General features: G+C 48.2%; 1 protein-coding gene and 1 pseudogene across 1 annotated transcript; one reads left to right on the forward strand and one right to left on the reverse strand.

Annotated features, from left to right (window-relative positions):
• The first annotated feature begins 2,614 nt into the window (after window positions 1-2,614).
• Window positions 2,615-9,436, forward strand: LOC109735550 (uncharacterized; annotated as a pseudogene).
• Window positions 9,437-23,141: 13,705 nt separating this feature from the next.
• LOC141022032 (protein FAR1-RELATED SEQUENCE 5-like) lies at window positions 23,142-26,427 on the reverse strand. Its single transcript, XM_073497911.1, has 6 exons — window positions 26,146-26,427; window positions 25,444-25,542; window positions 25,307-25,357; window positions 23,999-25,241; window positions 23,483-23,905; window positions 23,142-23,392 (listed from the first exon to the last, which is right to left on the reverse strand). Exons 1-6 carry the CDS (start codon window positions 26,425-26,427, stop codon window positions 23,142-23,144), a joined length of 2,349 nt encoding a protein of 782 aa, XP_073354012.1.
• Between the last annotated feature and the right edge of the window lie 238 nt (window positions 26,428-26,665).

A 26,665-nucleotide genomic window follows, 5' to 3' on the forward strand; every position in this document is an offset into this window, starting at 1 on the left:
GTCCATCACTGATAAGTTTTACAACCATTACTGATGGCTTTTCACTGTCCCTCGGTGATGTGATGCACCAATGACGGCCCTAAGTGGGCCTGTCATTGGTAATCGATCACCAAGGGGGTTTTCAGTAGTAGTGCATGGACAATGTTGGCGGGGGGCTCTCGCTCCTTGGTGTTGCTCCACCCGGAAGCCCTAAGGTGGTGGAGCACGAGAGTCCGGGCGGGGTGCCATAGGTGGTATACATGAAAACAAGTTATAACATTCTTTATGAACTACCGGGAGACTGTAATGATTATTATTTTCGTTTACAAATGTATGGGTGCTTTTTATTCATTTTATTGTCTCCTGCATTTTTTACTACATATCCTAATAATTTACTGCATATTCTACCTTTTATTCAATTGCGTTAGTTTTTAATGAAAAATACGAAAATATTGTGACGTTAATAAATGTGCAGGTTTCGTTCGGGCTAAGCCTGCTGTTGCACATGCACTGACCCAGTTGCCTGAATAAAAAGTACCTCCTCGAAAACTACTCCCTCTGTAAACTAATATAAGAGCGTTTAGATCACTAAAGTAGTTATCTAAATGCTCTTATATTAGTTTACGGAGGGAGTAATTACTAAAATGAAATTGTAGGAGGGTAGCAGAGCATGGAGCAGCGCCTGGACGCCGCAATCTGGCCGCACACCCGCTGATCACCATCGGACGGCCCAACGTAGAACCAGTGTGTCACCGTAGAGCACCTAGCTCCCTCGTTGTGGCTCTCCTGGTGGGCCAATGGAGTGGTAGTAGGCTAGAAGGCGAGCAGTTCGACTCTCTAAAGCAGAGATCTGCCGCCCTCTTTGCTACGGTTCGCTACCGATTCCTTCTAGTTTACTTTGAGGATCTGATCTAATGAAGCGATCTAGAGACCGGATTTGATAAATGGTGATCGATTTCTCTCAGGCCCAGCACCGTATCCGTGTACGCGATCTGGGGAAATGGAAGAGGAGGTCGAGCACTGGGAGGTACTGGGCCTGCACGGGCCTTTTTCTTTTTTCATTTCTTTTTCGTTTCATGTTCTTTGTGTTTTCTTTTTAACCCAAGATTTGAATTTGATTTGAATCGGCTCAAAGTCATTCCAGTTCAAATCCTTTGAGCTTAAGAAGAATCAAATAAATACTGGGCTTATATTACTCATAGAAAAAAAGCAAATTTTGAAAATTCATTTTTATACAAGGAAATTAATAAGGCATTGAATAAATCCTAAATTGAATTTATGATTTATAAAATAGTTAAATAAATTCCAAAGCAGGCAAAATGCAATGGAATCATGATATGCATATATGCTTACATGTTCAAATCCTAACTTTGAAATGTTTGGAACGTGACAACACGAAATCTCGAGACATTAAAGAAATGGGCCGGTTTCTGTCATCGCGGAGTGAAAAGTGGAGTATCTCCACGTGTGTTGAATTAAAAAAGGAGAGCGAGAGAAGGAAATTACGGGAGAGGAGCAGAGCAGAGCAGAGCAGAGAGCAGAGAGCAGAGAGCAGCGCCCGGACGCCGCAATCCCGACCCAGACCGTCGGACGGCTCAGCGGAGATCGCCGATCGCCGTCGCCGCCGCAGATCGCCTAGCGCCATCGCCGTGGCGGGCCGGTGGTAGTAGGCGAGCAGCTCGACTCTCTGAATCCGAGTCCCGCAGCCCTCTCCGCTACAGTTCGCTTCCGCTTCCCCTCACCATGTTTCTTTCAGTTTACTTCGAGGACCTGATCTATTGGGCGATCCAAAGGCTGGATTTGATAAAGTGTGGCTGATTTCTCTCAGACTGTAGGTTTAGGGTTCCGATTGAGGTTGTACGGATTGGTCCACCTTGATTTGTTTTGACCTGGTGTAATAAAGTTTCAGTGTGTTCAGTTCTTTTAACATGTCGACGATGTGCATTTAACATGCAGTTCCGTGTCTTGCCAGAATTAAACTGTTCGCCACAGAGACTTAGACCTTGTTTGGAATCTCTCTCCTCCGCTCCACTCCGCGGGGCTGCGGAGCTCGGTTTGAGCAGCTCCATAAAAAACTGCAGTAGCCTGCTCCACTCTGGGAGCTGACTCACGGAAGCGGAGAGAAACCGAACAGGCTCTTAGCAACTGAGTTTAATCCCCAAACAAATCATTAGCATTCAAAACTTCTGCTGGTGCCAACGACATTGTTTGCGGTTTGGTCCCCTTTTGGCTACTTCACTAATTGATCAACCCTATAGACTTTTTTCGAAAAGGGATCAACCCTATAGATGAGTTTAACTTATACTTCCTCCGTCGTAGAACTTCAATTATTTTAAAACAGAGGGAGTATTATTAAGTGCTTTGACAACTACTCCCTCCGTGAAGAAATATAAGAGCATTTAGATCACTACTTTAGTGCTCTTTAGTGCTTTTATATTTCTTTACGGACGGAGTACTTCTTGATCGTTGTACAATCCAGCTTTCTACCATTCAAATCTTGATGATGACTTTTTATGCACGCTGCTAATTAGTACAACCACTGCTTGTTAATTATATCTATGGTGATACAGAGCTGATACTTGCAGCTGTATTAAACCTTCGATTGGCAAAGGGCTAGAAACAGATAAGCTGACCTATGGGCATCATCAAGATCAAGCTTGCCGTGGACAGGCCGGGGAACCGTGTGTTGTTCGCTGACGCAGGCTCCGACTTCGTCGACGTCCACCTATCCTTCCTCACTCTGCCGCTCTCTGCCCTCCAGTCCTGCGCAACAGGCGCGTCATCCTCGCGGGGATGCCTCTCCAACCTCTGTGACAGCGTCGACCACCTCAGAAACAATAGCCTGCTGAAGGTTGAGGCCTGCCATGGCATGCTTCTCACGCCTGCTCACACCAATGAGTTCCAGTATAGTAAGATGCCCGTGCTACGCTACGGAATGACAAAATATCGGATGGAACATTATTTACTCAGTGTCACGAGTCTAGTAAACAATAAAAGATGTACCAAAACATTGATCAAAGTGATGATGCCATATTGTTGACAGGTACATCGAGCAAAATGAAACATAAGGTTTCCAACATAAACCCCCCTCAATTTTCACCTTGCAGAAGACTTTGGTTCTCCCTACCCAATTTTCTCATGGCTCTCCCATATTAAGAAATCTGTCCACATAGCAGTTTGTTCATACAGTGCAAATATCTGACAGAGGCAACAACTGAGCTCCAAGACAGTTTTTTCTTAAGCCTAACAGCAGAGCTATTGATTTCATTGATAGGAGCGAGTAATGTACAAACACATGTAAAGCAAATGAGAAAACACATAATTGAGAGGGGCCACTAAGCTAGATTACTATCACAAAATGATGTGTGGTGTGTCAGCCTCCTTCCAACATTGGCTTCGTCAACGACAAGGCATGTAAGCATAGCAGCCGACGAATCCAAATTGTGAAAAATGCGGCAATTGCGCTCACGCCAAATCTCCCAAATCACCGGCACGGCCTGCGTTCTCCGGGTACATACTATCATGTACAACCTTAAAAGAACTATTGCAACAGAACTGTTGTTTTCCTTGGAACAACTGTAGAAAATAAAACAATATATATTGTTACCTTTATCCAAGGATTCAACAATGCTGATTTCGCAGTATATTAGGCAAACAAGACTTAAATGTGAAGACAAATGGCAGGAATTAATAAAGTAAACGATGATTCCTTTTTTTGCGGGTAGTAAAAGATGATTCTGAAACATATGTTGGATGTGGGGAACCATGCTTATGACATCTAGAGAGAAAGTATAGATATGGATACATAGATAAAGTTGTACCTCTCAAGATCATGGTCAAAAAACAGAGTCATCTCCACTTGTGTCGTACAGTGGAAGCCCAAGTCTATCAAACCATGAAATCATGTGTGTCAAGCATACCTTAGGCATGTGTGTCAAGCATACCTTAGGCATGACTCATACAGTTAGTTCCAATTACTTAGTTACATACCTTAGGCATCTATCAGGCCACGGAATCATGTGTGTCAAGCATAGTATACCCTTCTTTTAGTTGTTTGCCCAAAACATCTCTGCTAACAATGTTGGCCTTCGAGCTCTGGCTCCATCCATCTTCTCACCTAAAAGGACATCAGGTAATCAGTACTGCATATATATGATGGTTTGTAGTATATTTAGACAAAGGAAAAAAAAACAAGGACCCTATAGAGGATATGTACTATGTACTATATTTAGGCAAAGGAAAAAACAATGGACAACACTTAGTACATTTTGTACAGAGCAAAGAAAAAATGTAAAGTAAAAGATGTTTCTGAATCATATGTATATAGAAGGGGTGAATGCACATGTATGTACATAAAAAAATATTAGTACCGTGGACTACTTGTAACTTTCTTACATCAACCAGACTTCTGCAAAGAAAAAAATATGTTGATAACAGACATAGAGGAAACAAATATTCAGGGTGTGGCCTGAAAATTGGATGTGGAGCTACCAAGCAAAGGAAATGCACTGATGACAAAGCAACCTGCTGTCAGTGTTGTCCGAATTTTTTGAACAGAGGGAGTAACAAAGACAAATGATATGCACATGTATGGTAGCCAAAAAGTACAAATCAGAACATAGTAGTATACAGAAGTGATCAAGTATGAAAATTTCACAGCATTTTCTAAGAACCTATCACAATAAATTCCAAGCATGTCTAATAATAAGCTTCACAACTTGTAATCTACAGCAAGAAAAGAAAATACGTTCACAGTAACATGCACAAAACTGTGAAGTATGAAACATGTTGCACTTCTTATAAATCTCTAGCACAACCACCAATCTTTAAATAAGTGCACATACTCTATATTCAACCTAACACAACCAGTATGCCCTGACCTTGTGGTTCTTCAGTCTCACACCAAAATCCAAGGGTTTTTCCTGACGACTTTTAATTTCTGTTAGTATCTTTTGGACCTGCCATGTGGATCAAATCAGTGATTTGGTGTGAAATAAATCTATTTCTAGTTGGAGCTGCCACTGAGTATTGATGTGCATATTTGATTATTTGGTACCAATGCATATTTGGTCAACTTAAGCAACTCCTTCAAAATTTCAACTGTAAGCAATATCGCAATGCATATATAATGTGGTACCACAAAAGTATAAGATCTAGTGACAAGAATGTGACTATATGCAGTCCAGCAATCTACGTCAATAGATGAATAAAAGATTAGACTACTATTATATTCGCTAATTATCAGTGTAGCAATCATATTAGCATAGAAGTAGGCTAGCATAGCAAATCTAACCACAGTAAACTATTCCTCTAATTACATCAGTTATTTCTGTCAAAGCACATATCTGCAATTGCACAAGTAAGAAGATTCACCCATACCAGAAGGCGAAGTCCTCACAATCCATTCAATCTGAAGATTGGCGTGACCAGCGTCTGGCTTCTCTGGGTGCAGCAGCGTGAGTCCCATAGGCCTGCCCATTTGCTTTATATTTGTCTGCAAGAGTAGTTTCTAGACAGCTCCACATTGGCGCACGGATTTGAACTCTGGATGACAGGAAATTTGATATATATTGGCTTGGAAGAGTGTTTCTACTTTCTAGACAGTTCCGCCGGCGTACCTATGGCAGTCTGCATTGCTGGATAAGGGGAAGGGGCGGACGAGACATCAACGAGGGGGAGGTGGTGGCGATAGTGGGCAGTGGTTGGTGGGAACTCTGCGACAGAAAAAGAGGCAGAAGAAGCGTCGGCGGCGGACCTGCGTCGGTCAGGGTCTGAGAAGACAAGGGAGCAGGCGGAGCAGACGGCGACGAGGATGGGATCGTGGTGGCGGTGGGCGGTGGGGCTGAGAGAAGGCATAAGAGAGGCTGGGATTGTACGGCGCAGGCAGCGGCCACATCGCCGGATCGATTCCACCTCTGCCGGCGGTGGTTCTCACGGTGCCACCATTTTCCTTTTCTTTGGAGATGGCTGGATAAGGTGGGGAAGAGAGAGTAGAACGGGACAGATGGGCTGGGGTCGTGGTGGCGGTGGACATCGCCGGCAGCGGCCACCGCGCCAGATGGACTCCGATGCTGTCGGCCGGTGGTTGCATGGCGCCCCTTTTCAGATGGCTGGATGAGTCGGGGGGAGTGATGAGGCTGAGTGGGAGAGATGAGGCTGGAGGGGTTGTCTGCAAATGTTGATGGAGTGACGGGCGGTTTTTTGCAAAATTGCCACAGATCGCTTTATGTGCGTTCGATGAAGATCCGACGACTATAAGTAGAGAATGGCAGGCACACCATCATCATCAACTCAAACTTTTATAGAAGTAGAGATATACCCTCTTGGTGTATTGAAAAGAACTTTATATGTGCTCCAAATTCTTATTCTTGATCTACTGCCAGGCTCTGCAAGTCGATTGACAGTACCAATGACCTTGAGATTTCCAGGCTCTGCAAGTGTTCCCTAGTTATGGCTAGAGTGTTGCATGTCTACGAGCAAGTAGGCTGCAAAGAGACGTTTGTAGGTGGCAAAGAACGGTATGTGATCAGTGATGACATGAAAATCAAGCTAGCATCCACCAGGACCATGCTATTGCTGCCTCAGGCGTTCGATTCTGATGGTATCGGTCATGGCTTTGAGGAGGTCGAAGTGAGCGTCTCAAGGACACAAGTAAGATTTTTTTATGGCGTCGTTTGTAGAGTGGAATCACTTTTTTACTGTTTACCTGGAGTACTCACTTATAATTTTTTAGGTTTTATCCATGTTGAAGGCCTTTCTTTCGTCAGACACCGTACTCACTGATGCATTTCTATCAAAGGGAACTGATAATTATAAGGCCACATGCCACTGTGACACCGATCATCCGTCAGAATATTATTCCATTGGATAAGATTCTGCAGGTTCAGAATGGAAGATAAAGGTCAAGATAAAGGTCTTTTACCACACCCGTGAAAAGAAGGTCATGTATGCCGAATGCAACCATGAGTTTGTCGACATGCTCCTCGGATTCTTGACTTACCCTATCAGCTGTGTGATCAAGAACATGGGGCTGGCACTTGCCATCTTGGCAGGTGCTTCGACAATCTCTATAGAAGCGTCACTGATCTCGACGATGTTGAGCACTTAAGAGCAACTTTAATGGGGCGATCCATTTCGTCCGCCCGCGTCCGTTTGGGTCGGCACGGACAAAAGTGGCGGCCCAACGCGCCGACCCAAACAGACACTCGTCCGTTTTTCGTCCGCGGGCGACCCATTGCCGGCTCAATTTTGAGCCGGATTTGGGTCAGCGCGGACACGAGACGGACGCGCGCGCGCCTACTCCTCTCCCCGGGCCCACTGGTCGGTGGCAGCCACCATCATTTTCCTCCATTTTTTTCAAAAACACTCCCGCCTGCGCGCGCTCCCGCCCCCAACCAGCCATGGACGACGCCATCGACCTCGACCTCGACGCCGCCGCCGGCCTCGCCTCCCTCGCCTCGTCCGGCGCCGTCGCCTCCTCCGGGAAAGGCAAGCCTCGTGCCCCGCGCAAGGCCGCCGCCGCGACCAAGCCGAAGAAGGCGCTGACGCCCGAACAGCGGGCAAGGGAGTCGGCCAAGAGGAAGGGCCGGAGCACGCCGCGGACGCGAGGGATGAGGCCGCCGCGCAGGCCGCCGCCGCCGCCGCACAACAGGAGTTCACCAACGCCCGCGTCGCGGCGGCAACGAGAGAGGCGCCCTACATGCTAGGGGTAAACCCTAACCAGCACAGCCTCGTCCAAGCCGCCGTCGCTGCGGCCAGCACCGGCTCGTCGGCGTTTCCTCGGATGGTGCTGCCCGACTCACCCCGCGCGTCGGCTTGCAACCCGATCCCCGGCTTCCACGTCCACTCGCAGGCCTCCCGCCTCTCCGGGGAGTGCTCGCCCGACGTGAGCGTGGTCGCGCCTTCCACGCCCGCGCCCGCGCCCATCGACCTCAACGCCACCCCGGTGGTCGGTGGATCGTCATCCGACGTCACGAGGAAACGCGCGCGGCAGACGCCGGCCGGCGGGCTCCCGGACGCCCGTAACCTGTTTGAGAAAATGCCGTCCGCCGTCGACAAGGGCTACATGCAGAACCTCATCTTCGAGGGTGGTGCGCCGGCCGCTGGCTACGATCCCGATGAGACACAAAGCCAGGACGGCCGCGGGGCGTTCACGCCGGCCGATGGCTATGATCCTGATCAGGCGGCCTTCATGCGTGATCAGGTCGGCATCGACCTGGACGGCTTCCCCCTCGACCACGAGCATGAACTGTGGTGATATTTTCTGAAGCCGACATTGTATGCCGGCGCTGGCATGGTGCCGGCATGAGACATGGCCGCTGGCATGATCGGCCGCGGGCCTTTTTTATTTAAAAGTTCAATGCGGACATTAAATTAGTCAGCGCGTTAGGTGCACTGACGACCCAAATGCAAAAGTGGGCGGACGCCGGGCGGGTGGCAGACACAAACAGACAAAAAGCGGACAAATGCGCCGTCCGTTTGGATCGGCCCGTTGGAGTTGCTCTAACAGGTGTCCTCTCCAATATGATGTTCCTCGATCCAGGCATTATGCCATTTGACATTTTTACCAACATCAGGTCATACCGGGCGCTTGACTGCCGGTGTCCGAAGGATTATAACACACATTATTGCTGGCATTCTGAGCTTGTTGAGGGTGGGAACTATGTCGTCAGCAATGATCTACTTGTGCATCAGGCCTCTGTCATGTCTGTGATGAAGCATTGGTGTGGGATAGACAAGGCTAACGTACTGGAGATGGGCATTGTTGTCGGGAAACAGGAGGTATGCTTGTGAAATGAATGCATAATTGCTAAATTCAGTTTGCCTTGATTTTCGTGAGGCTAGTCATAGTGGGGAGTAACTTTTACTAGTGTCATGCATATGACACTAGTCTAAGTTACTATCTTCAGAGTGCAAAGTAACATAATAGTAGTGTCATAGATGGCTTCATTTATTAGCTTGTAGACTCATCTTGTATTGGGAACCGCTATGTTACAGTAACATATTATGTTAATACTTTCCATTAACTACTTGTCACGTAAGCAAAAAAAATTTAAAGTGCGCTATGTTACTCGCTAAGTTACTCCCACTATGACTAGCCTGAGCGTTTCTGGACCTTGTCTTGCAGGCTGTTGCGCTGCTGCGAGCTTTGCTGACTTCAAAGACGGCACTGACTGATGTGTTCATCAGCAGGCTGGAGGAGATGCAGATATTTGTCCAGTTCCCTTGGGGTAAGACCATAACCGTGCAGGTTGTGAGATCCGATACGATTGCCACCGTGAAGAGCAGGATGAAGGATAAGGTGTCGATGCCGACTGGATGTCGTCATAAATTGCTGTATGCTACCAGATATCTTAGAGACTCGTGCACCGTTGTTGAATATAACATCACCAGAGAATCTACCATCACCTGTGAATTTCACAAGCTGATGCCTACAGCCGGTCAGGATGAATCCTGACCAACTTGACGGCTACATCCGGTAGATCGAGATGAAGCCCGGTCGTGCAACCGTTTTCCGGTTGTTCAGTTCTGGTGGCAGTTTTTTTGCCTCTATTTAGTTTGACCAGTGGTGGTGCCATGTTCTTCTATTTCCTTTTTGAACGGGATTACGGCGGGCTTACGCCTGCCTGAACACTTCCATTTCAAGCCACACACTACTGGAATCCACCTTTTTACCGTTTGGGTGGGTCTAATTATTTTTAACGAACTCAAGCCCACCGGCCCCACCTATTTGCCGTCCGCAAGCGGATGGCAAAGAAACTTTGCCGACCGTTGGCTGACGGCAAAGAGGCGGGTACGTTAACGGCCGTCCCGCCCCCTCTCTTCTCTCCACTCTCTCATTCCTCCCCACCCTCACCCGCGCTGCCGCCGTCGACCCCGTCTGCCGTAGCCGGCCGCCCCGCACCCCTCCCATGCGCCCCCTGACCTCCACCGCACCCCCGCCGCCCCTTCCACGTCGCCCCGCCCCCCCGGCCCTCCCCTCCGTCGCCATCCCCCACCCACACTAGCCCGCGCCGCCGCCGCCGACCCCGTCCAGCGTCGCCGGCCGCCCCGCACCCCTCCCCGACCTCCACCGTGGCCCCGCCGCCTCTTCCACGTCGAGCAGCCGCGCCGCGGCCGTCCCCGCCCCGTCCCGCCGCGGCCGTCCGGCCTCCCCCTCCACCGGGTCGCCACCTCCTCCAGCGGCCGTCGCAGCCGTCCGGCCTCCCCCTCCACCAGGAGAGCTCCTCCCCCTTTTTTGTTTAATTAGTTTCTTTTTGTTTCTTTTAGTTTAGTTTCTGTTTTAGTTATAGTTTTAGTTTAGTTTTAGTTTAGTTTATTTTAGATTAGTTTTAGTTTAAGTTTATTTTAGTTTAATTTATTTTAGATTAGTTTTAGTTTTAGTTTATTTTAGTTTAGTTTAGTTTATTTTAGATTAGTTTTAGTTTTAGTTTAGATGAAGAAGTAGAAGGAGGAGGGAGGAACAGGAGGAGGGATAAGAAGAAAGAAGAAAAGAAGAACGAGAAGAAGAAGAAGAAGAAGAAGAAGAAGAAGAAGAAGCAGAGGAGGAGGAGGAGGAGGAGAACGAAGAAGAAGAAGAAGAAGAAGAAGAAGAAGAAGAACGAAGAAGAAGAAGAAGAAGAAGAAGAAGAAGAAGAGGAAGAAGAAGAAGAAGAAAAAGGAAAAAAGAGACCCCGACCCGACCCCCGACACCCGATCGACACCCCGACACCTCGGCACGACACCCCGACCCCGACCCCCGACACCCTGACACCACACCCCGACCCCGACCCCCGACCAACCGGCACCCTGACACCACACCCCGACCCCGAGCTCGACCCCGAGCCCGACACCCTGACACCCCGACCCCGACACGACACCCCGACCCCGACACCCCGACGCCCTGACACCACACCCCGACCCCGACCCCGACCACCGACACCCAGACACCACACCCACCCTTACCCCGACCCCTGACACCACACCCCGGCCCCGACCCTGACACCCCGGCACGACACCCCGACCCCGACACGCCGACACCCTGACACCACACCCCGACCCCATATATATTTGTGTTGATCCGGTGTATTTTTATTGTGGTCATGATTATGATACACTTAAATTATATACATATTATTATGTTCATGTCAGGTATCCAAATTTTTTATGTTGTACTAATTTCGTTTACTTTTTGTCATTGCAGGTGTTGACAGGATGGTGGGCAAGGGTCCAGAGCGCCCGATCCTCCTGCGAGCGCTACTGGGAGGGGTGGTTCCATTATTCCAGCCCAGCCCCTCCAGAGAGCGCTGCTAGACAGTATGCAGACAACTGCGGCAGGCGCTTCTTCTTCGGCTGGGAGAGCTCGGGGGAGGACGAAGAAGCCTGGTAGAGGTGGACGTGGCAGCGGGAGAGGTAGGAAGGCTGTTACGCCTTCCTCGCCGCCACCCTCAGCTGATTCACCCGACCACATGAGTGCTCCGTCTGACGTGGACCCGTCTCGGACTCTGGTCCATGAGCCTCCGGTCGCTGATCCTTCCCCCCACCAGACTCGGGTCGCCGACTCTTCGCCCCACGTGAGTCCGGTCCCAGAGTCTTTGTCTCCGAAGACTCCGGTCACGGGGTCTTCGTCCCAGAAGACTCCGGTCACGTGGTCTTCAGCTCACGAGACTTCGGAGGCTAGTGGCTCGGAGGATGGTAGCGAGGACACCTTTTCAGAAGATAGCTACAGCGACGACGAGCTGGTTGAGAAGGGCAAGAAGGTCTACAAGCGTGGCTGTACAAAGCTCCCGCCCGTGCCGACGACCCCTGACAAGAGGTGGTTGATTGCGCCTAAAGGGTTGAAGTAAGTGCATTTACAATTTTTTAACCTTTTGCCTTCATGTTCCTTCAAATTAATATCTAATGCGTTGGCCTTGTCATACTGCAGGGGCTGGGTACGCCCCCGTGGTTCCCGTAGGCCCAACCAGGTCCTTGGTGTGCTTTGCCGGCAGCACTTCCCTGGGTGGGTCACGTTGCCCGGTGAGGGTCGGGTTCCACAGCTAGCACTGACCTGGGAGCTGTACTCGGTTGCCTCGGCCCCGCCGGAGGAGAGGGTCGACGGTGTCTTGTGCGAGACGGTGGCCGACATTGTGTTCCGTCGGTTTTGGGTAATTTCTCCTTTACGGAATTAAAAATCAACACTACCTAGTGATTGTACTAATCAGTGTTGCCTTGTTTGATTGCAGACCTTCTACAGGGTTTCAGAGGGAGAGCAGGAGGCCGCGTGTATGGTTGTCGAAAACGAGTGCAAGCGCCTACTTCAGAACTTAAGGCACGAGGCTCGGGTGCAGGCCGTTCGACACTACTACGCCTCGAAGGGTATTAGGAGGGGCAAGCAGAAGTGTCGCGGCAAGTTTCTGAGTAAGGAGAAGTACATGCAGGTAATTACATATTCTTAAGGCCTTGAACTTAGTTTTCTTGATTTGATTCGTAGGCGTAGCGCTGAAATTTCTCTTGACTCACTTAGGTGCCCCCGAGATGGTGTGTGGATAAGTTGGAATGTTGGGAGGCGTTGGTGGATGCGTGGTGCTCTGCCCAATGGAAAGTCGAACACCAAAGGGCCAAGGATAAGCGCGACCAAATGGAAGGTGTGCCACACCATCAAGGGAGCTCCAACCTGTTTGAGTACGGGGATAACTGGGTATGTGGTTTGCTACATGATTCATGCAATTCATTCTTCATGCTAGCATTTATCCCTTCCAAAATGACTTAATTAATATGCTTAGTTAGTTAAAAAAATGGCATAACTACCTTGGATAGTTCATTTATGACATATTTAGCTCTAAAATGACATAATAACCTTAGATAGCTCTATAAAATGACTTAATCTGCTATAATTAGCTCTAAAATGACATAATAACCTTGGATGGCTCAATAATGACATAATTAGCATACTTTGGTCAAAAATGGCATAATAATCTTGGTTACCTCGAAAATGACCTAAACTTTGCTTATTTTCCTCGAAAATGATATAATAACCTTTCTTAGCTCCAAAATGACCTATTTACATAGCAATATCATTCTTCATGCTAGCTTGAGCCCTTAACTAATATTTTGTTCCTCTCTCTCAGGCGCACCACCACAAGAAGCATGTGCCAGGTCTGTTCGACCTCTATGGCATGGCCCATATGGCCCCGTACAAGAAGGCCAAGCCATTCACGGAGTCTGACCTAGATGATCCAGAGAGCTTCACGAACAAGACCTCCCACCACAAGCTTGTGAAGTACGGACATGAGGGGTAGGCGAGGAAAGGGGAGGACTTTAACCCGAGCCAGGATCCTTTTGATACAGAGCTGGTGATGATATCTGGTGGCGGGAGGTCCCATGGCTCTCTAGCCATTGGTGATGGACTGATACGTTCTCCTAAGACTCTCCCGCAGATCAAGAAGCGCCTGAGTAGCTCTGATCCTGAGATAACGCCTCGTGCATGGCCCGCGGAGATCGCCATGGCGGTTAGTTATACGGACTCTCTCACCTTTCCTCCATTACATTGTGTGTGCGTCCGTCGATGATTACAATGCTAACGAGGAGTGGTGTGCTGCAGGCTATTATTGAGAAAGAGATATTGAAGACGAAGGAGCTTGTGGAGGAGGCAAAAAGGGAGGCACAAAGGGAGGCGAAGGAGAGGGAGAGGGAGATGGAGGAGAGGACGGCTAAGCTGTTGGAGGAGGAGAGGAACCGGAACGACAGCGCTAACCGGGCCCTATACAAGCTCATCATGGTACGTTTCTCGTGCATATTAGCCCAATCATGCACGTAATGTTCGCATTACTATCTAATATGACTGACTCGTGAGAACCAAATGTGCAGAGCTTGTGCGAGAAAAACGGTCAGGCCCCTCCACCGATGCCCCAGATTGCTCCGGCGACCACGGTGAGTTTGATTTGAATGGTCGTTGCTTACTACTATTCACATTTCAGTTTGCGAACTTGCTAACGAGACATTATGGGAAATGATCTTTGGTGCAGCATGGCTCCCGACAAGCATCGACCACTCCTTCTGCCAATGCCGGAACCCCGACAGGTCCTTCACCTCCGTCTGGCACTGGCGTAGCCCCGACCATTCCTACACCTCCGTGATAACGGTATTTTTCTTCTTATTTAGCCTATTTAGTCCATTTATGACATAATTTAGCCTATTTAGTCCACAAATGACATAATAAGATGAAGAAAATCCAGGAAGAGGAAGGAAAGAAGGAATAGGAAGAAAAGAAGAAGAAAAAGAAGAAGAAGAAAAGAAGAAGAAGAAGTTCTTCTTCTAGTCTTCTTCTTCTTCTAGTTTTCTTCTTTTCTCCAAAATGAAGTTAGCTCTAAGTTATATAAAAAATGCCATAATATGCTTAGTTCACTCAAAAATGGCACAATTAGCTAGGTTAGCTCCATTTTACCTAACTATGCTTACTTCTTCTTCTTCATCTTCTTCTTCATTTTCTTCTTCTTCTTTTGATTCTAGTCTTCTTCTTCTAACTTTCTTGTTTCCCATTTTGCAGATTTAATTCACTATATGGAAGCTTGCATGGATGGAGTGCTTGTTTCCCTTTTCTTTTTTTCGTTTGTATCGATGAAAAATGTGGAACTTGCTATATGGATGCATGGAACAATGTGTTGGATGAACATTGTGATGGAACTCTATTTCTTATTATGTATGTATGTTGTCATGGATGGAGCTATGTGTTGGATACATCATATGTCTGCTGTGCATGTGAAAAAAATATGTATATCTGTGTGTGAATTCCTGTGAAATTAAATGGATTCAAATAAAAACACGGGATATGTAGCCTCTTTGCCGTCTGCTAGCTGACGGCAAAGACCTTTGTCGTCCGCTAGCTGACGACAAAGACACGTGGCAGCTACCTGTAAAACCTGGGAACACTGGCTGCCTATTTGGTCACTTTGTCGTCTGCCACTGGACGGCAAAGATTCAAATCACTTTGCCGTCTGCCAGCGGACGGCATAGCTGGCCACGTGGCAGCTTCCCAACACTGCCTAACTGAGCTCTTTGCCGTCCGTCAGCGGACGACAAAGAGCTTTGACTCTTTGACGGCAAAAAGCGTCGTTAACCCCCTAACGGCTCTCACGCCACCGCACCGCCGTCCGTTGTCTTTGCCGTCTGCTGGCCTAGGATGGCGGACGGCAAAATCCTTTGCCGTCCGCTTACTGGAAGCGGACGGCAAAGAAGGCCTTTGCGGGCACGTGTTCAGACGGACAGTTTGCCGTCTGCTGGCGGACGGCAAAGAAGTTTGCCGTCCGTGATCCATGCCTTTGCCGTCCGCCATGGCGGACGGTAAAGAAGCTGATTCCAGTAGTGACAAGGGGCAACAGACAAGTTTACAAGAAAATTTGTGAGGGGGAAAAGGGAATTAAATTACAAGAAATGCATTCTCTAAGAGAGGTGAAACAACATAGAAGCCCAATCTCGCACAAGGGCTTGTTTGGCAAGGCCCTGACATTTACGCTCTCCTGTAAATCTGTGAATTTGGTTGATGCTAAAAATCTGTATCGCATCACTATTTAGTGCAGCATTGCCTGTTGATTGTATATATGGTGGACACATGACTGTCTAGTGCAGCATTGCCTGTTAATTGTGTCTTAAAACGGCTTTATTAAATCTTACTCTCATGCTCGATAAGGTCACCATCCATGCTGAGTTTTACCACCGCGGTCGCTAGCTATGGATTGTTCCTATGGGGAATATGCCTAGAGTAATTTGTTGCTAGTTCTTAATTTCTTATCCAAATGATGCTTCTTGAAACCGAAATTTAATGTCTAAATGTCGTCGATGACCATGTCGTCTTGCGTCAAGACAGAAAATCTAGCCATGCTTCAGTGTGACCTTATCGAGCATGAGAGTAAGATTTACCACAATCAGCCATGCTTCACTGACTCCCCTGTGAATGCCACAATCAGCCAGGGTCCACGGATCTTGCAGGCATTTACCACCGTGGTGTGGACCGACACGCAAGACTCCGATAGCTTCCGGCTCGTCTGCATCTTACTCCTCACAGCAGCGACCGAGCATTGGGCCAGCGACGGTGCACGAGGAAGAAACACAGGGTGACCGGCGGTAGGAGAATTATCGAACCTTTTTTTTTGGAGGCAAGACATGCCAGGCTAGTGGCAAGTCAGTAAGCGGCCCAGCTGGCCAACGGCCCATATGAAGATGGAAATGCAGTAGGCCATCAGTTCATAAGGCCTCCACGACATTCACTGGCCCAATTTGTGCGAGGAAGAAATTGTGGGGGGAGGGGCAGGGCCGCTCGACGGCGCACGCCCCGCCCCGCAGCCGTCGGCTCGCCGGTGAACTCGTCCGCCGCCGCCCTCGCCGTGGCGGCAGGGCTAGCTGCAGCTCAACTGCCTCAAGAGCCGAGTCGACGCTCCCATTTCCCTTTCGACAGGTTGCTTTCGATTTCTCTCCCTTCTTTCCGATTCATTTAAATCCCATTAGCTGAACAAGTGGCTTGTGGTTGCGGATTAAAATTGAGGATTGCTGGATGATTTCAATCAAATTACAAGTTAGGGTTTTAAGGCAGCAGACTACCAGGTACCAGCTCAACTGCTTTAACCGGAGATCCAATTCCTTTCAACAGTTTTATTTCAATGTCAACTCAGTAAGTGATTTATAGATTGATTCTGAGGAAGGTTGGTTGATTTTTCTCAGGTTGACGTTTAAGGTTTCAGTTATGGTTTTGTGGTCGTTCTCTCCTAGTGTGGTTCATCCAATTTCGTCAAGTTAAGTTAATCTGCTAATTTTCGTTGGCCCCGCAAGAAAAATACCTGCTCTGTCTGCAGGGTGGTAATGGTAGTTCAAATGATGGTCATACAATTTAGTAGGTTTGTAAACCGTTCGTGATAAAAATTCAGTGGCTTCTCTTCTTTATAAATCAGAATGTGCAGTTCACCTACAATTTTGTATGCTGCCATATGAACTGTTCACCATTGAGAGTTAGCAAATGGCTTTCCGGCTCTCGAAAGTTGCGTATCCGAGGACTGGATGAGCAGCAAAGAACGGCCCTCTGGCGATAGGATAGGCAACGCGCTCGAAGCACCGCCGCTGGCCGCTCCGGCCATGGCGGCCACCCCAACGGCCGGCCAGCCCCCCGCCATGGGCTCGGTCTGCCCCTCCCCCCTTCGGTCGCTGCGTTGGAGCCGCCGGACGGGCCTCGTCTGGCCGCGCGCGCCGCGGGCGACGCCCCTGGTTGCGGATTGCTCGGGCCAGGCCGAGACATCTCCGTAGCCAGCAAGGAGGCTCTTCGGGCTGGTGTCGTGCTACGCGGCGGCTTCCTCGCTGTCTCCACCCCTGCCGTCCTGCGCGCCGACTCGTCTGGCGGGGATGGCCCGCCGCTTCGCTCGCCGGGTGAGGCGCTGCTGCAATTCTCTCTGCTAAACTTCTCCTCGCCGGTATGTCTACCTCTGTCCGCCGCTTCCTCTCTGTTCTCGCCTACGCCCGTCTGGCTTCAGGTGTTGCTTCCGGCACCTCCGCCTCCGGCGATCGCCGTCGTCGCGCTGCTTAATGGTTGGATCGGGTCGCCCTATGCTTACCCTCGAATTCATCAAGTCAGTGACTGCTTATTCTCGTTTACGCTAAATTTTTTTAAATAATACATTTATTTTAAATTACAGAAATAATACGCAAAAAAAAGATTTTTCAAAAGTAATACACCATCGGCCTACTGCAGGCCGACAGAACCCAGTCGGCCCACAGCAGGCCGACTGGAGGCCCATCAGTTTGCTGCTGGCCGATTGGGCTGTCGGCCAGCAGATTCAAGCCCAGTCGGCCTGCAGTTGGCCGACAGGGCCCAGTCGGCCTGCAGTACATCGATAGGCCTGTAGTGGGCCGACTATGCTCAGTTGGCTTGCTGTGGGCCGACTGGTGCATGCCTATTTTTAATAATAGACGCGAATATTTTTTAATAATATATATTTTAACACGTTATGAATACATGGTAACATTTCTTCAAATACATTTTTAATGGAAATACTATTTTTTTAAACCACACAACATTTTTTAAAATGCTTTTCTGAAATTTTCACAAACTTTTTTTAGAAACACGCGAATATTTTCTTAAAATGTCATGATCCATCTAAACATTTGTTAACCCACGTGATATGTGAGTATATTGATTGTAATATCATCTTATATTATGGGATGAAGGGAGTACCATTTAGTAGAATGTCATGGATATTTTTTGGAAACACGAGAATATTTCCAGCAAAGGTGACGTACATTCATTTAGTGGCACGAACCATTTCTTATCATATTTTTCAAAAAAATTGCATGTATTTTTTGAAAGGCGGGAACCTTTTTCCATTGTGATGAACATTTGTTTTGAAAGTTATCGACATTTCCAAACTGCGCTTTTCCCGCCATCCATTTCCCGCCACCCATTTCCCGCCACCCATTTCCCGCCAAACAATTTCCCGCCACCCGTTTCCCGCCACCCGTTTCCCTCCTCCCATTTCCCGCCAACCTTTCCCGCCATACCGCAGTCGTTCTTTCCCGCCATTTTCTCGTCTCTATCTATAAAACCCCCTTCAGACGGAGCTGGATAAGCATTGCAGTGTAGTGTAGTTGAGATGTCCCATTCGCTCAGCATTTCTTGAATCTTGCCATCATCAGTTATGTCAATCAATTTTCTTTCCCCAGGGCCATCTGAATGCTTCCTGCTGACGTAGTACACAAAATCGTCTTCCTTCAACCCTTGCTTCAACATGAATTTAGTCTTCAACCAATCAAAAGTGAGGTCCACTTCACTAACTTGCACAACACTTGGAGACAAGCCTTGGACATGAACAATAGGGCTAAGCACCCACTGAGTACTCTTAGCCATCTGCAACACACAAATCGCATTGAGTACGTACCCTACCCCTTAATATCCCCAGTAACAAATATTAGACATGTCTATATATTACGAAGCTATATATTACAGAATATTAACGGAGCAATTAATACAATTCACCCTCCTACAATTATATTACGAATATTTGCCGTAGCAACTACAAATATTGACAGATTAATTAGTTGACATCTAAATATATTAACAAAAACTACCGGAGCACGTACGAAAAATAAAATGTGGGCTTAAATATACCCTTGAAGCGTGCGTGCGAAGGATGAAGGACGAACGGCGGCCACCAAACTGCCGGTGCTCCGGCTCGAACGAAGAACGACGAACAACAGATTCACCTCCACCACAGTGCTCCAATTTACCACCAGCACACTGCAATGCTTATGCAGCTCCGTCTGAAGGGGGTTTTATAGGTAGAGAGGAGAAAATGGCGGGAAAGAACGGCTACGATATGGCGGGAAAGGGTTGGCGGGAAACGGGTGGCGGGAAACGGGTGGCGGGAATGTCTCGTAGTTCAGTTACGTATTATTCTTGCAAATTCTTTTTTCCGCGTATTATTTCTGTAATTTAAAAAAAATTGTATTATTTAAAAAAATTTAGCCTCGTTTACAGTAGCCAACAGTAGCATCGCTAAGTTCATTCTGCCTCTCAAGGGCGTTAATTACAAGGGTATCGTCGTCCGTTTCCATGCCACGCCCACGCCTGTTGGACTGGCACCGCCTAGGCTTTTCACTGCCCCTCTGTCCACTAGCCCCGGTCAGCGTGTTGGCCCCTCCATCTCCCCTGTCGCTGCGGTGACGTTGGACGTGGGTTCCGGCCAGGTCACGCGGGATCCTCCGTCCCTGCTTCCTGAGGTAATAGCACCCAGATACCCTAACTTGCACAGATGATTTAGTCTCAAACTTATAAAATTTGACTCCATCATACCCTAACTTGTACCTCATGTGATGATTTAGTCCCAGGCCAATCACAGCTCGACAATTGGCAGCCAGGTGGCTGGACCGGTCAGCACACTCACTTTTGCAGAAACCCCCTACCGTTTTTTTTAATCAACCCGCACTCACCTTCACCTGAATTAAATCCCACTCATTAACACACGTTAAGACGTGTTGACTGATCAGAAAATACTACTTAAGTAGAGACGGCAGTAACAGATAAGTACTAGATAAACTTTGATTGATGAATATATTGATGTAAATATACATATATAGTGATGTGACCGTACCAGTTAAGGTTGTTTAGCACTACTAGTACTACATCAACTAATAGAGAATTATGAATGCCATTTTGAAATGATCGTACTGGACTTCACAATCAGGGGGCCTCTATACCAGTGGCTTTTGCATTAGCTTATTCTGAATGCTAATTAGGTGAGGAACAAAGCAATTAATGCAAAAGACTTCTTTCCCTGTACACCGCCTTTCCGTTGCTTGATTTCTAAATATCATATCCTGAAAGTGACACACGCAAACGACGGCGACGTCCTCGCCGTCCCCTGTCGTCGGCCTGCGGGGCGTGGTGAGCTCCCTCATCGCCTTCTTCATCGTCGTCAGCACCGTCTCCCTGCTGTTCGATCGCGGCCATGAGTCGCAGGTGCAGCTGGCGGTGCAGCACCGGCACCAGGAGGTGAAGGTGGCCGCGGCCGGGCGCCACGAGGCGCAGGTGCAGTGGACGGACGAGCTCATGGGCGAGGCCGTGAGGGGCTCCGGCGAGGAGTGCAACTGGTCCGTGGGGCGGTGGGCGTACGACAACGCCTCCCAGCCGCTCTACTCTGGCCTCAACTGCTCCTTCATCTTCGACGAGGTCGCCTGCGAGAAGTATGGCCGGAATGACACCAGGTACCAGTATTGGAGATGGCAGCCCGATGGATGTGATCTTCCGAGGTATGTCTGGCTTTGTTACATTTACATACATGCATGTTTCTCTAGAAAAATAGTTGAGTTGAGAGTGGTTTTCTAGCTCGGTTTTGTTCATTCATGCCAACAACAACAAAAATGCAGCATGCCTGAGACTATATAGTACCTACATGCTCTGTGTCAGTGTTGCAAAATTTCGAAATTGAACTCTTGGGGAGTAAAAGGAAAGAGTTTTATGGAATACAAGGAAATTAAAATCTTAGCTTGGTCTCTAGCTGAAACCAAAGGATGCATGATACTAGCAATGGAACAAATCATATATGAGATGGCAAAATGAGTGGGATTGACCTGCTGAACCAGAGGGCAGCGAAAGATCAACAATGAGAAATCTATTTTTTTCCTGCAAAAGTGTGTGCGGGTTGATTAAAGAAAACGGTAGGGGGGTTTCTGCAAAAGTGCGTGCGCTGACCGGTTCAGCCACCTGACTGCCAATTGTCGAGCTGTGATTGGCCTGGCACTAAATCATCACATGAGGTGCAAGTTGGGGTATGATGGAGTCAAGTTTTGCAAGTTTGGGATTGAATCATCACATTCTATGCAAGTTAAGGTACCTGGGTGCTATTACCTCCTGCTTCCTCCTGCTGCTCCGAGCCCTCTCGCTACAAACAATTCCCCTCTGGCCGGGTGCTATACGGCTGATCCCACACCCAATCTGTCCGGCCTCCCCTCGTCTCAGACCTGTGCGCCAGCGGCCAGCGCCAGCCCTTGCCATCTCCTGTAGCTCTCCCCGTGACAATCTTTTGGATGGCCACCATTTACTACCTGGGTTGACACGTTGCTCGCCTGGGTCAGCCTCTGCCCCCCTTGCCATGCGGCCTCCAGCGTTGGACCTATGTGCAGCGGGCATCTTGCCGCTTCCGCTGGAAGAAAATCTGGTACGACCGGGTCGCACGAGGCCAAACGGGAGATCACCTCGCGCGCATGACATCTGGCAGCACGAATCTCAGCGCAGAGTCACCTTATCCCGAACCGAAGACCAGGTCGCGCGTGCATCAAATCCCTAGCCCAACTCCTCCAACGCCCCCAATTCCGGCCGCCGGCGTGATCCGCTCCGGCTAATCGCCACATCGCCGCCGGTGTGCTCCTCGACGCTGGACCCAACTCCCCTGCTCGACGTCCTCCATTCCCGCGGGCACGGCCGCGTTCGTTGGCGGCCCAGGTCGCGGCACCGTCGTAGCTGCTCGTCGGCCTGCTCCTCGACGCCGGCCTGCTCGTGGCTCTCCATCCCCGCCGGCACCCACCATGTTTTCCGGCGGCCAAGCTCGCGGCGCCACGCCATCTACCCTTGTCATGCCGCTGCCCATGGCAATGCTCCTCGGCCACATTCGCGGCGCTGCCGGCTTATTGTACAGGCTTCATACGCCCCTTGGCTCCGGCCAACCGTTTCGACGCTGCTGTGTCACCCTGGTCGCTTCTCGGCAAACAGCATCAACTAACAAGTTCCTGTAGATTTTTGTGTGTGATTTGAGCTGTAAAAGCCTGAACAAAGGCAACTATTCTGTATTTTCCTTTCTGAATTTTATTCTCTTACAAGACTGGCCTATGTTGTAAACGAATTTCTGTGTGAATGAAAGCTTGTGGAATTTGCAATGTATAGTTGTTCTTGTCCACTCTTCGTATAATGTGTTGCGACATTTTCAGTGTATTTGTGCTGTTGAACATACTGATCACTTGTTTCCTTCCAATATCTGGAAAGGCACCAAGTATATGCACCCTTGTGTTGTACTCCCTCCGTTCCCAAATATAAGTCGTTTTAGAGATTTCAACAAGGGGGCTACATACGGAGCAAAATGAGTGAATCTACACTCTAAAGTATGTCTATATGCATCCGTATATTGTAGTCCATTTGAAACCTCTAAAAAGACTTATATTTAGAAACGGAGGGAGTACAACTGATCAGTTCACAGAGACAAAAGAAACTTTGTAGAAACCATTGTCAGGTGAAACACTAGCATATAACAGCAGAAGAAAATGATAGCTTCAGTTTGTGCTGCAGCAAGTAAATAGAACCATTTGGCATGAATAAAACAAGATCTGCAATGTATATGTTGGTGTCCACTCTTGGCGTAAGTGTGGTGTGACGTTTCCATATTCTGCTGTCAACTCTTGGATAAATGTACAGATGCATTTGCATTTGCCCTGATAATCTGATACGGTGTCAACTGTTGGCATGAACAAACATTCATGGTTTGCTTCAGTTTAATAGAATATATGTTTGATAACAGATGTTCAGCATTGTCAGGTGACACACACATAGCAGCAAAATAAAAGGATAGCTCCAGTTTTATGCTAAACCAAATACATAAACCATATAGCTGACATGCCCAGCTAACTAGCATTGAGGAACCAACAAGACATTATGCATCAACGCACGATCGGGCTCATCACGGCCGAAACCTTGATGTACTAGCACCACCGTTGAAATCCAGTTGACGAGCGGCCGGCGGTGTTGTGCCATCTCCATGAGCTTCAAGCAATAGTCTTGTGAATTCTTCTTGGATAGGTTGACCTAAAAATGATGGATACTCTCCAAATGCCATGGATATTGATGGATTTATAGTACCACCAAAATCATATTCCGAAGGGCCAGCTGCGGACGGAACAAACACAGACTCCTTTGCTGGATAGTTTGTACCTTTTCATGCAAATTGTATGTAGATATAAGAAATAGAAATGAAACATTGCTACTTATTCACACAGAACAAGCAAAGGTACCTTTTTTTGCCTTTCTTTGCTCCCTCTAGCACATCTTTTGATCTTTTTTGCTTTGAACCTTTTATTCGTTCAGGAGCTCTAAATGGCACCATTGTTTTTGCAACATATCCAGTCATTTCGGAGGAACTTTCAGAGTCCTCATCTTCACCCAAGTTTAAATTGCTAAGTAATTCTAGTGCTTCCAAAGCCAACTTATCAATACCATTGTTGAGATGTGTAAGAACCTCCTTTGATGTTTTGCACTTCAATGCAAGTGAAATCATCTTTCGAGAAGTATGTGCAAACATGGATTCTAAGCTATCATTGCAATTCAGTTTTGATGTAAAAATTTCTTGTTTTGCATACTTCGTCCATCTGTTCGATATGTACTGACTTGGCAGGATGATGATATTGCAGCATGTGAAAACCTTATGAGCGTGGTTGCACAATATACCTACAACATTTAGAGCAATTTCAGAAGGGTTGCACAATATACATATAACATTTAGAACAATTTTAGGCAAACGAGGAAGCATGTATTACGTACCTACACAACCATACAATTTGCATGAACAAGATATCTCCAAAGTAGCTGGGTTGAAAGCCACTATGGCTTCATCATTCTTGTACTCGAAAGATGTCACCTTGTAAGTGCTAATTGTGCCATCGGTGCTCAGGAAAATACATGATAAACTGAATTGCTTCTTGAATTCCTCTTGAAACTCGGAATAGAGTGTCCTAGTATATGATTCAGCCGCAGTCTTCAACAAAGGTAGGTTTGGTAGGCAGGGTACTGGAATGGTATGGCGTGACTTGTAGTCTTCATATTTTTCTTTCCGGCGAAGACGAGCAATGCACTTATCATATGCTTCTATCAATTCAGAAAGACAAAGCCTTTTGCGGAAAGTTTTCTTGAACACGTTGTTCATTCCTTCACTCCTTTGGGTTGATGTCATATATGCACTAAAAGAATCGCGGCGATAGATAGTAGCCCACTTCTCACGCAACTTGTACAGATTGCTTATCCAAGAATTATCCTCAATCTGATACTTAAGCAATAGCTCATGCCATCTATTCTCAAAATGTGCCAGTGATCTATCTTCATACACACACCTTTTGAATTCTTTAAGAAAATTATCATTGTCGCTGATTACTTGACTTAGATGTTTTGCAGCATTTTGATACAAATGCCATAAACAAAGACGATGTCGTGTTCTTGGGAAAACCCTTCCAATAGCATTTATAATGGCGGCACATTGATCGGTGAATATTGTTTCAGGCTGCTTACCAGACATAGCTTGTAGAAAGGTTCTAAAAACCCACTCAAAGGTATCTGCAGATTCATTAGATAGTAGTGCTGCACCAAAAAGAATAGTCTGCTTGTGATGATTAACACCAATAAACGGAGCAAATGGCATTTGAAACTTATTTGTTGAAAAAGTGGTGTCAAAGGAAAGGGCATCTCCAAAGACAGAATAGTCCATGATAGCTTGTCCATCAGCCCAAAAGATGTTCATTATTGTACCATCATCATCATCTAACTGCATGGCATAGAAAAACGAAGGGTCCTCAGCTTGCTTGTTCTTTAGATACTCCATTAATGTTTGTGCATCTTTGGTTTCCAAATACTTTGAGCGCTCACTTCGCAAATAATTGTTGCAATCCATTTGCAAGAAGGGTATAGCATCTTTACCATACCAAAGCTCGCAAAAATCATATATTTTGGCTTGTTTAATTCCCGATGTCCTCATTTGCTTAATCATGTGGCGATCGGCATCTAAGAGTTGACGCTGCGATCAAAGCACTTCCCAACTCTTGGAGCATTATCTGCATCTTGTTTGTCTTGATTATTCACTGGTGTGTTGCTCATTCTCGGCTGGCCATTAGTCTCAGTTCTTGGCAATTGCTGCAAGGTAATTGAATCAATCAAGAGATGCTTCAGGAAGAGAGGATCGTGCTAGATGTTGCATGCGTACTGGTTACTGAACTTACCATGGTTGGAGTAGCTGTGGGCAGAGAGGATTCTGGAGCAGAGGCCACCGGGGTGCTGCTCATCGAGGGCTGGCCATTAGTCTCAGTCGCCGGAAATTGCTGCAAGGTAATTGAATCAATCAAAAGAGGCTTCAGGAAGAGAGGATTGTGCTTGGTGTGGCATGTGTACTGATTATTGAACTTACCCTAATTGGAGTAGCCGTGGGCAGAGAGGTGGTCTCCCGATCCAGTGCCTCGTTGCCCGGATCCGGCTTGCCTGCTCCCTCTCCATGCTCCCATCCGTGCTTCCACTTCATCCTACGGCTGTTCTTTTCCCTTTTTTCTTTTCTAATCTAATCATCTCCACCCCTGATTTTCAGGGGGCGAGGCCGGACCTTATTTTCTTCCAATCAAATCAAGCCACGTATGCGGGAGCACGGATGAGAGCATGGAAAGGGAGCATGCAAGTCTCGTCCTCGTTGCCCTCGTCGGGCTGCGCCATCTTGGCACGCCGTCGCCGGCGAGATGGAAGAGACGGAGATGGGTTTTTTCGTTTTGGAAGATGAAACAGATTAGAAGCTGAAAGGACGGGGCGTGGGGCGTGAGAAACGGAAGTGGGGTGGGCTGGGCTGGAAGCCAGGCGGACGCTGCGTTGAGGTTCCTATGCCAGATGTCATGCGCGCGAGGTGGTCTCCCGTTTGGCCTCGTGCGACCCGGTCGTACCAGATTTTTTCCCTTCCGCCTGGCCCGCGGCAGCTGATCCAATTGGCCGGCCGCTCGCTGCCACGGCTTCTGGGCGGGTGCATGCATGCTGGTCTGCACCACCCGGGCCCGCCGCCACCTCCCATCCCGCCCTTCCCGGTTCGTCCTCTTGTGATTGGCAGCAGACGACGACCCGTTCTGGATTTTACTGCTGCCGGGATCCTGCCGCGCGCGGCCGCCGGGCCCATTGCCATGGCATGCGGCTAACGACGCCACGCCCCTGGCTCTGCGCAGGTTTTGCATGCATGCACCCAGCCAACAGCTCAGGATATGGCCAGCAGCGCAACCGAGGCCGCCAGCCCCTCCACGCATCGGTTGCCGTCCCCCACTGCTGCGATCACGCATGCATGCCCGTTGGCTTCTTATGCCCACGCCCTCCTCGCTACCCCCTTTAGCATGCAGACCCCTTGCCTTCATCGTCACAGATCGGCATCCCCTCCCAAACGCATCAACACCATGAGGCGTTGCTTCCGGTGCTTGG

Source organism: Aegilops tauschii, chromosome 4 (genome assembly GCF_002575655.3).
Source record: "Aegilops tauschii subsp. strangulata cultivar AL8/78 chromosome 4, Aet v6.0, whole genome shotgun sequence".
NCBI lineage: Eukaryota > Viridiplantae > Streptophyta > Magnoliopsida > Poales > Poaceae > Aegilops > Aegilops tauschii.

Coding starts and splice junctions, on each gene's coding strand:
- LOC141022032 (XM_073497911.1), bottom strand. CDS start 26,427: ATGCAAAACCTGCGCAGAGCCAGGGGCGTGGCGTCGTTAGCCGCATGC. Junction 25,358..25,443: donor CCACAGCTACTCCAACCATG/GTAAGTTCAGTA, acceptor ATTACCTTGCAG/CAATTGCCAAGAACTGAGAC. Junction 25,242..25,306: donor CGAGAATGAGCAACACACCA/GTGAATAATCAA, acceptor CTTTGATCGCAG/CGTCAACTCTTAGATGCCGA.